The sequence below is a fragment of the Eurytemora carolleeae genome, unplaced genomic scaffold (genome assembly GCF_000591075.1).
Source record: "Eurytemora carolleeae unplaced genomic scaffold, Eaff_2.0 scaffold2250, whole genome shotgun sequence".
NCBI lineage: Eukaryota > Metazoa > Arthropoda > Copepoda > Calanoida > Temoridae > Eurytemora > Eurytemora carolleeae.
Genome location: NW_019398139.1, coordinates 1,840 through 12,928, shown reverse-complemented (window position 1 = coordinate 12,928; position 11,089 = coordinate 1,840). Strand labels below are relative to the sequence as shown.

At 34.6% G+C, this 11,089-nt stretch overlaps 1 protein-coding gene and 1 long non-coding RNA gene across 2 annotated transcripts in view; both read right to left on the bottom strand.

The window, feature by feature from the left end:
* The window catches only part of LOC111716872 (uncharacterized), an 8,582-nt gene extending 1,586 nt beyond the window's left edge, over positions 1 to 6,996 (bottom strand). Inside the window, exon 1 of the long non-coding RNA XR_002768620.1 lies at positions 6,866 to 6,996. This is a non-coding gene — a long non-coding RNA (uncharacterized LOC111716872). The remainder of the gene's footprint in view (positions 1 to 6,865) is intronic.
* Positions 6,997 to 8,768: 1,772 nt separating this feature from the next.
* On the bottom strand, positions 8,769 to 10,213 carry LOC111716871 (cyclin-dependent kinase inhibitor 1C-like; the record flags this gene model as incomplete). Its single annotated transcript, XM_023492380.1, has 3 exons — positions 8,769 to 8,842; positions 9,847 to 10,075; positions 10,119 to 10,213. Coding segments are annotated over 3 exons (398 nt in total), but the record flags the coding sequence as incomplete, so codon positions are not given.
* Between the last annotated feature and the right edge of the window lie 876 nt (positions 10,214 to 11,089).

Genomic DNA, 11,089 nt, shown 5'->3' with positions numbered 1-11,089 from the left:
TGGGGGAGGGGGAGGTGAAATTCTTAAAAATAACCCCGAGGGCTACTTAAAAAGCAGGATTTTTTTTGATTTAATCTACCTTTAATCCCTTCAGCTTCATCTTCAATCATCTTCAATCCATTTTCACTAGCTTTGAATTTGCATGATCTGAAAATAATAAATTATTTAGTGCGGAGACGTACATGCACTGTACAGCTGTTCAAGTAAACTAACTAATAGTTATATTCCTGATGCATTTGGTATGCAGCCATTATCTGGCCCATGACTAGCTCTAGAGCTACGGTCGATTCTCCCGTCGACCCGCCCCTCCTCCTAGCCACTGCGGCGCGGGACCTCCGCCCTCCTCTCCTTCTAGGTCCTCCACCTCCTCTCCCCTGTCCTCTCCAACCTACTCCACCCTGTCCTCTCCAACCTCCTCTCCACTGTCCTCTCCCTGCAAGAATATTCTTATTACACAGTATCACATTTAGTTTAGGGTTTACTGGCACAGTAACATTAGTTCAAATGAAGTAGACATGAAGTTAGGTAGAAATATTTTTGTTTTCAGTTTTCATAATGTACAACAATTCTTAGGGCACTAAATTTAATACATAATTTTATGAATTCAACTTTCAGAGAGAAAACTAAATGAGAGTATTTCAATAAGAAAATTCATTTCAGCTTTTTAGAAATAGAAAGTGTCAAAACATAATATTGTACACTCAACTTTCACATTTCGATTTTAAGAGAGAAAGTTTAATTATCACAAAAACTAAAATGTTGAACTTTGCTGTTCAGTTTTCAGTGAGTAAAATGATGATTATAACACAAAATTTATCACTAATATTTCCATGGTCATATTTTGGCAAATGATTCTTTCCAATCTTGGTTTCTTTACTGAAAATGCATCAACATTTTTGCTGAAGGAAACAATGTAGGAATTAACAAGAGTTACATCTATTTTCATGCTGGAAAAACAACGTATATCTTCTTGAACAGATGTTTCAAGGGTAACTGTTTCTTCTCTTTATAAATACAGGGTAATATGAAATGATAACAGCCCCTTAAAATGGACTGTAAGCTTCATTTAAAATGCAAATATGGCAATTTCCGATTTAAATTGGTATCCTTAAAAGCTTAATTTACTTATTAATTATGGGGAAGATTATGGATCGAGTCTGTATGTTTGTAAGCATTATATTCTTACAAGTTTTATGTATTTCTAATTTCTATGCAGTAGAAATGCGTTAGTCACTTTTATAGAGAACCAACAATTAAAAATAATCAGTTTTCAAAATTATAACCATTAATATCTAGTTCATATTTGAACAGACACTACAATATAAAGTGTAAAATCTTGTTTCTCTCCATAAACATAAGTGTTGTAATTTTAATAAATTCATAATTGCTTTATACTTGTACTGTTAATATAATCATCAATTTGTAATTGTAAACTCGTTCTGTACACAGATACATGTATTTTAGCAATAAACTTTATCTTATCTTATCTTATCTTAGTTAAAAATTAAACAAAAGAAGTGAATATACAATATAAATAATTCAAAATTGACCTGCTGCAGCACCTACTCCAGGCATCCAGGCATTTCCTCCCGTCAGACGAGGGGGAGCTCTAAAAGCGCTTTTATTTTCTCTAACTCCNTTCAGGCGGAGGAAGGGCAGGCTGAGGAGTGACCTCATCTCCTCCAGGCAGAGTGTTGGCATCATCTAAAAATAATACATTTTTATTCCCCAGTTTACAATTTTGTTTCCTTTAAAGTTGTCCCGAGAAAAAAGGAAGTGGCTCGCCAAAAAATTAGCATTTAGCATGGTTCTCAAATTTTCGCGAATTTCTTTATAGGATAACGGTAATGACCGTACTTTTAGCACTATCCTATAATTGTCAATATATGCATTATCCTAATTTACAGATTTACACGATAATGCAAGGTATAGAAAATACAGAATATTGGATACAGGATACTGTATACTAGATACTGGAAACAGGATACTGAATACAGGATACAGGATACTGGATACTGGATACAGGATACAGGATACTGGATACAGGATACAGGATACAGGATACAGGATACTGTATTCCAGAAGTTCAGGAATGTTTTACTCCAGGCAAGGTCGAAGCAACTGGAGAAAATATCCAACACGTCCTACCGGGAGTTTCAGACAAGGTCGGAGCAAGGAAAGAAAAGATCCTACCCATCCTAAAAGTTTCATGACGCATTAGCTCCAAGCAAAGTCAGATCAAGGAGAATAGATTTCCAGTATTCAGTATTTGGTTACAGAATCCAGTATCCTGTTTCTCCAGTATATTTTGAAAAGATTTCTTAGAGCTACTCTATTGTGTGACATGGGCCATAACTAGATTATACCGTTACTAAAAAATACATTTTTATTCCCCAGTTTTAAATTTTCTTTCCTTAAAAGTTGTCCCGAGAAAAAATGAAGTAACTCGCCAAAAGTGGACCTTATATTCGAAAATGTGCTCGGTCTCCTTTTTAAAGATTCTTAAAAAATTAAAATAAAAATTTGTATTTATACTAGGCTTTTAGGGCGCTTCGCGGCCATCTTCTATTTAAATTGTGAACATGTTCTTTTTGCTTACTAAATTAAAAACCTTTAAAACACATTTTTTAAAATCTTTTTTATCATTTGTAAACCTTCCCTGTGGTCATGTGATGTCCCACAAAAAATTTAGGCCCGATTGGTTTAGCCGTTTATTGGATACAAACAAACACCCAGACAAGCCAAATTTAAATATAGATGAATACGACAGAACAGAATAAATTGCACCTATTTAATGATAGAATGGAGGATTTTTAAAACTAGACTAAAACAGATTTTAATTTATTTTGAAAATCTATGGTAAAAGGAACAGACTACATTTTGAGTAAATTTTGACGGCTAAAAAGGCATTTTATTTCCATAAAAATTGTCCTGAGAAAAATAAAGTAACCTTCTCTGTCAACCTCGATGACATCCTCTTCTTCCTCCTCCTCCTCCTCCACAACGTTCCCCTCCTCAGAGTCCTCGTCCCATCTTGCCCTCACACTGCTCTCTGAAACTACAACAGGAGATAACTTATTATTGCACAATTTATAGCTTCACTTTAAATATTTGTAAACTTAGAATAAAATTGGTTTTTAATATTTGAAATTTAGCGCACGAATTCTAACCGGAATAGTATACAGAGAATTTGGTTATTTTATGCTATACCTATCTGTGTCCGAGCACGGCTCTATGCATGATTACATCCAAGTAACCGGCATGCTCCTTGGTAATGCGAGATCATGCAATAGCAGGTTCATTTCAGGGAGTATCGCGCGATGTATGTATGGCAGCCATGTGTATAATGGCCACTGGTGCAATGAAGAGTGGGGTTCAGTTGGACGATGATGAGAGTCGCATCATAAACAGGACAACTGCAAAGGCTTTAAGAGTGAGCGAACAAGAAGTGAGCCAGATGCCTGACAATGTCGGCATATGGATGCAGACTTACAACAAGGATTCTAATAGGATTGGTATCTGGATCAAGTCTCGTCTAACATCTGCAACTAAGCCTCGTCAGTATTCGGTACTCAAGCATCTCATGACCTCTCACAGGGACTGGGTTGATATTGCCAATGCACCACCAGCGCCTGCAAATCAGTGAAATATTGATAGAGGCACTACACGTAGCACTACCTACAAAGATCAGAGAGAAAACAGAAAAAACAAATCACCTCCATTCAATTCTGTGTTGTTAGTTCATGATGTATCTTGATTTCATTGTTTGAGTTTGTTTTCGTAACTATTAATATTATTGTTTTTCGGAAATCACTAATCTAGTGAAATGGGTCTTTTTACACTGCACATTTGCTGTTTCCCATTCTCATTAAAGTTGTAACTTGATTCTTAAAGTCGTCTTATTAAGAAAATTTTGGTTGGGGAACTCAATACATTTAATCTACTTTACCTTTAATTTATGTCAAGATCATTCCATTACAGGGACAGGTTCACTTGGATCAAATTGAACAAGGTGTATGTTCGACCCCACCTTGAGTATGCAGTGCAAGCATGGTCCCCATGGACACAAGAAGATATTAATCTACTGGAGAATGTGCAGCGCAGAGCTCTAAGAATGACATCAGGTCTGGCATATGAGGAAAGATTGATTGAGGTTGGTTTGACCTCTCTAGAGGCCAGACGACTTCTTGGTGATTTAATACAGACCTGGAAAATTCTACATGGATATGATAATGTTGATGAATCTTCTTGGTTCAGCAGAACATGCGAGACAGCGAATAGACTGACAAGACAATCCAATTGCAGTTTCAATTTAAATGTAAAGCAATTCAATTCTAACATACGAAAAAACTCTTTTTCTGTGAGAGTGATAAACCCATGGAACAGTTTGCCAGACTATATTAAAGAGTCTAAAACCTTAAACATTTTCAAGAACAGTTACGATGATCATGTGAAAAATGTCGAGCATATAAAGTGAAAAATATCAAGTTTAAGAATCGCTTTTATTACCAAAAATGGTATCTGAGCGAAACCAGAACAATATAACAAAATAATTTAGTTTCTTCCTTTTGAACTGATTTGCTTCTTGAAAGTAACTCATGCTTCATGATCAGTTCCTGTACTAAAAAAAGTTAAGCTTTTCAAAGTTATAATAATAAAAATAACAAGGAAGAAAGGAAGAATTTATAACCTTTTATCAGCCAAATTTAGCAATCAATTTTTTAATTATCAGTGAAAAATGTAATATATTTCAATGCCATTTGAAAGCTACCTAAAACGATATGCAATAAAAAACATCCTCAAATTTAGTCTAAACCCAATTTTTGCTGCATTAGTCTAGTTCAGAAATAATTCTTTGAAAATCTTAATGCATCATTCATTATAAAGCAATTGAGTCTTTATCACAAACTATAATTTTCTAATCTCTATATCTGTATAATCCAATGCCGTAGACCTTAGATATTTCAAATAAAAAATTCTGTTAGATGAAAAAATCTAAGTTTGGAAATAATTATGAATTCTGTTCGATGAGATATCAAAGGTGGCAAAAAATATAGGTATTAGAAAATCAGAGTTTGTTACAAAGACTCATTTCTTTTGTTGATCAATAAGGAATGATATACATATCACAATAGACTTTTAAATACATCCGTCACAGAATTTAATTCAAAAAAAGAGAATGTTTTTCCATACAATAAATGAGTTTCATTTAAGATATTAACTTTTATAGAAAAAAAACGTAGCTATAAAATTGGCATAATTAAGAGGTTTCAAACTATTTGATCCCGACTTTTAATTATTGACAGGTTGTTGTGAAAAAAGAAAGAACTAATTTTTGATTGATAATAGAAAGTGATGGAAATTATTGGTTATATTCATACCTAGGATATCTTGGTTCAGCTGGGGAATAAGTCTCCTGCTTATTATTATTTATTTGAAATGCCAGTCATTTTGACTCAGGAAAATGTTTATTTTCTTGTTTACACTTTGAGTTGTACTGCGAACTAATATAAAAAATTATACATAAAAATTCTTTGTTCAGGTTTTATTTAAACATAAAAATTGTGCTGCACTATCTTATCTAATTTTTCTATAATGTTTCATTAATTAATTTAAAAGTATCAAAACGGATGCATAAACTTGCCTATTAATGTTCAATTACCAATATTTTCCAAATCTACACAAATATTTAACTTAAGGAATATCAGGAGGAAGATCTGAAAGCCCCCCGTTTAAATAATTAAACCTTAACCAGAGTCTAAAACTAAAGAACGAAAAGTTCTGACTTAAATTTTAAGTTCATGGTTAAATGTCACTTCTGACTTAATTTAAACCTGAACTTTAACCATGAGGTTAAATATTTAACCCTGTGGTTAAATATTTAACTCGCCGAAATCGACGAGTTAAAATTTAAACAGAGGTTTAAATTATCTTGAAATCCTGCATTTTCCCTATTTGTCTTTTATTCAATCATCATTCAGCTGCAGCTGAGAAAGCGGCATTCAACTTTACGATATATTTAAAAGTGAAAACCTTGTTAAAATCCTTTTCTCTGATTGGTTCAGATTTTTCCCGGGAAATTCAAATTTAAAATTGAGAAAGTTTAATATTTAAGTCGCTATTCATTATTTTACAGAACTTTTAACCTCGAACTTAAAATTCGCGCATTCTTTAGTTTTAGACTCTGGATTACTACAATTAAAGTTAGCAAGGATTACTCCAACAATACTAGAACTTGAACCAGGATTGTTCTGACTGTACTTGAACCTGAACCAGGATGTTCATACTGTACGTGAACCTGAACCACAATTACTCCGACAATACTAAATCGTCAATGTACGAAGCGGTCGATATCGACCGCTCACTTTAGTCACCCATTACCCCCTTATCTGTTTACAAATTAACTCATTTTTTACAGCATTAATCATACAAAATCCACCACGGGATAGTAACAGAGGCAATTGTTAATAATAAAAAATCCACTAAGGGACAGTGTTAATAATAAAATTCCACTAAGGGACAGAGTTAACACAAAATCCACTAAAGGACAATAAAAAGATACAAGCAAACGTATATAATACAAAACCCACTAAAGGACAGTGGGAAAAAAGGTTAAATTCACTAATGAACAGCAAACAAATAATTCAAGGAATAACATTTTTTTATAAACAAACAAAATTGTTAAAAAGAAATAACAAAATCCAATAAGGAACAGAAAGAGAAAAAAACCGAAATCCACTAAGGGACATAAAACGCAGGAATAACAAATTTTAAATTATTAAATGCATTAAAGAAAAAAGCCTAAACTTAAGAACAAACCTTCTACAAAGGAAATTAAAACAAGAACAAAAGTAGCATAACCAACCTTGAGAGGAAGCAGTAGCAGGAGGAACCGCTGTAGGCCAAAGTATTGGAGGTAAGGTAGACTTGAGAGCAGAGTGACCTTCAGAGAGTAGAACTTCACATTGCTGAAAATAAGCCACAAAGTTGCTTGGTCTCCGGCAAAGTTGCAGAGGACATACTCGAGGCCAGGCTGGGCATAGCGCAAGTCTGCTCCAGAAGGTAGAGCAGAGGAATGGGTCCAGGGAGATCCTTGTGTGACGGTCGGAACACAGGAGAGGAAGTTAGGAATATCATTAGCGGAGCTGATACTAAGAGCACGGAGCTCGGAAAGGGTCAAGTCAGAAGGGTTAGAGAAATCATCGCTGCGGATGACCTGGATTTTCCTGGGCCTCCCCATCCTGTGCAAAGAAGAAAGTTAGTAAGGGTTAAATAATATTGAGGTTAAAGTAGCTTCACAAAGGATAATCTAAAACCATGGTAAATAAGAAACCCATGGGGTAAACCCATGTTAGAAAAGAATAAAATTAAGATTATTTAAATTCTGTCCGAAAAGGAGAAAAAAAAACTACGGAGAAAGAAGTTAAATAAACTAAATTAAAATTGAAATTAAAAACATGATTAAAGGAGTTCAAATAAGATAAAAATTAAAATTGTACAAAAGTAGAACTGAATCAAATTTGTAGAGAGAAACTAAAGCAAGAAACTTAGATTTAGAGCATACAACTAATTTTCAATGGAGCGGGAGGGGGGCCGGAAACAATACCAATAGAAAACATATCCATAAATATGTGAAAAGGAGAAAAGGAAGACTATCTTAATCCAGAACAGTCCAAAAAAACTTTTTTTGAAAGAGAGTGAACATTTAGATTCCTTTAAAATCAGCCACCTTAAACAATCAATTTTTTAGTTTTCTGTAAAAAAGTAAAAATGCCATTTAAAAGCTTATTTAAATGATATGCAATAAAAACATCCTCAAAATTTGTTTTAACTCAATTTTCGTTGCAGTACTCTAGTTCAAAAATAATTATTTAAAAATCTTATTGCATCATTTATAAAAAATTTGGTTGATCAATATATCAGGAATGATATATATATATATATTACTATAGACTAATTCACATACATCCGTCACAGAATTTTATTCAAAAATGAGAATGTTCTTACGTGCCATATTTGAGTTTTTTTTTTGACATCAACTTTCTAAGAACAAATAAGAGCTGTACAAAAAAGCATAATCAAGAGGTTTTAAAATATTTGACCCTACTCTTTTTCTCCATAACCAAACCCTACTCTTCTCTTCCAAACTCTTCCTAACTCTTCCTAACTCTTTCTAACTCTTCCTAACTCTTCCTAACTCTTCCTAACTCTTCCTAACTGATTCAGGTTCAAGTATTGTCTGAGTAATCATGGTTCAGGTTCAATTAAAGTTGCAGCAATCTTGGTTCAAGCTCAAGTATATTTGGAACAATCCTGGTTCAGGTTTAAGTATAGTCGGAGAAATCCTGGTTCAGATTCAAGTATAGTCTAAACAATCCTGCTTTAGGTTCACATATTGTCGGAGTAATCCTGCTTTAGTTTCAAGTACAGTCGGAGTAATCCTGGTTCATACTTATATACTTAAATCTGAACCAGGATTGCTCCGACTAAACTTGAACCTGAACTTGCATTGCTCCAACTATGATTGAATCTGAACCGGGATCAACCCGACTATACTTGAACCTGAACCAGGCTTACTCCGACAAATACAAGAAGTGGGAGGGGGGGGGGAGGTGAAATTCTTAAAAATAATCCCGAGGGCTACTTAAAAAGCAGGATTTTTTTGATTTAATCTACCTTTATTCCCTTCAGCTTGATCTTCAATCATCTTCTTCAATCCATTTTCACTAGCTTTGAATTTGCATGGTCTGAAAATAATTATAATATTACTAATAGTAATAGTCCTGGTGCATCTGATATGCAGCCATTATCTGGCCATTATCTCCTCTCCACTGTCCTCTCCCTGCAAGAATATTCTTATTACACGGTATGAGATTTAGTTTAGGGTTTACATGCACAGAAACGTAAGTTCAAATGAAGTAGACATATATGAAGTTAAGTAGACATATTTTGGTTATCAGTTTTCATAATGTACAACAATTCTTAGGGCACTAAATTTAATACTTAATTTTATGAATTCAACTTTCAGAGAGAAAACTAAATGAGAGCATTTCAATAAGAAAATTCATTTCAGCTTTCTAGAAATGGAAACAAGCGTCAAAACATTATATTCTCAACTTTCACATTTCAATTTCAAGAGAGAAACTTTAATTATTAGAAAAACTAACATGTTGAACTTTGGTGCTCAGTTTTCAGAGAGCAAAATGATGATTATAACACAAAATTTATTACTCAGATTTTCATGGTCATATTTTGGAAAATGATTATTTCCAATCTTGGTTTCTTTACTGAAAATGCACGAACATTTTTGCTGAAGGAAACAATGTAGGAATTAACAAGAGTTACAACTATTTTCATGCTGGAAAAACAACATTAACTTCTTGAACAGATATTGCAAGGGTAACTGTTTCGTCTCTTTAAAAATACAGGGTAATATAAAATGATAACAGCCCCTTAAAATGGACTGTAAGCTTCTTTTAAAATGCAAATATGGCAATTTCCGATTTACATTGGTATCCTTAAAAGCTTAATCTACTTAATTATGGGGAAGATTATGGATCGAGTCTGCATGTTTGTAAGCATTATATTCTTTAAATTTTTATTTATTTCTAATTTCTATGCAGTAGAAATGCGTAAGTCACTTTTTTTAGAGAACCAACAATAAAAAACTAATCAGTTTTCAAAATTTTAACCATTAATATCTAGTTCATATTTTAACAGACACTACAATATAAAGTGGAAAGTCTTGTTTCTCTCCATATACATAAGTGTTGTAATTTTAATAAATTCTTAGTTAAAAATTAAACCAATGGAGTGATTATTCAATATAAATAATTCAAAATTGACCTGCTGCAGCACCTACTCCAGGCACCCAGGCGTTATCTCCAGTCAGACGATGGGGAGTAGGCTGTGGGGCAGGCTGTGGAGCAGGCTGTAGAGCAGGCTGTGGGGCAGGCTGTAGGGCAGGCTGAGGAGCAGGCTGTTGGGCAGGCTGTAGAGCAGGCTGGGGGGCAAGCTGTGGGGCAGCATCTACTCCAGGCAGAGGAGGGAGAAGAGCATNAGGCTGTGGTGCAGGCTATGGTGCATCTCCTTCAGGAAGAGGGGGGGGGAGCATCTACTCCAGGCAGAGGAGGGAGAAGATCATCTCCTTCAGGCGGAGGAAGGACAGGCTGAGGAGGGACCTCATCTCCTCCAGGCAGAGTGTTGGCATCATCTGAAAATAATACAGTTTTATTTCCCAGTTTTCAATTTTCTTTCCTTAAAAGTTGTCCCGAGAAAAAAGGAAGTTGCTCGCCAAAAAAATAGCATTTAGAATGGTTCTCAAATTTTCGCGAATTTCTTAGGATAACAGTAATGACCGTACTTTTAGCACTATCCTATAATTGTAAATATATGCATGGACTTATACATTATCCTAATTTACAGATTTACATGATAATGCATGGTATAGAAAATACAGAATATTGGATACTGGATACTGGATACAGGATACTGGATACAGGATACAGGATACTGGATACAGGATACTGGTTGCAGGATACTGAATACAGGATACTGTATTCCAGAAGTTTCAGGAATGTTTTACTCCAGACAAGGTCGGAGCAACTGGAGAAAATATCCAACACGTCCTACCGGGAGTTTCAGACAAGGTCGGAGCAAGGAAAGAAAAGATCCTACCCGTCCTACAAGTTTCATGACGCATTAGCTCGGTGCTATGGAAACGCCTCAACACGGAAACGGACCCTAAAGTGAGTTTGGGTCTGTTTCCTTCTTTTTTTAAGAATTATCGGAAATCCTTCAAAAACTAAAAAGTGTAGAGGGATTTCCGAATATTTTGGGTCGATTTTCGCTATATTTACATTTGATTCGTTTCCCGTTTTTTGGGGTCCGTTTCCTCTTTTTTTTGGGGTCAGTTTCCGGTTTTCAGAAAAAGTTTTAAACTCTCGGTTTGTTGATCGGTTTCCTCTTTTTTTTGGGTCCGTTTCCTCTTTTTTTTGGGTCCGTTTCCTCTTTTTTTGGGTCCGTTTCCGGTTTTCAAAAAAAATTTCAAATTCTCAGTTTGTTGATCGGTTTCCTCTTTTTTTGGGTC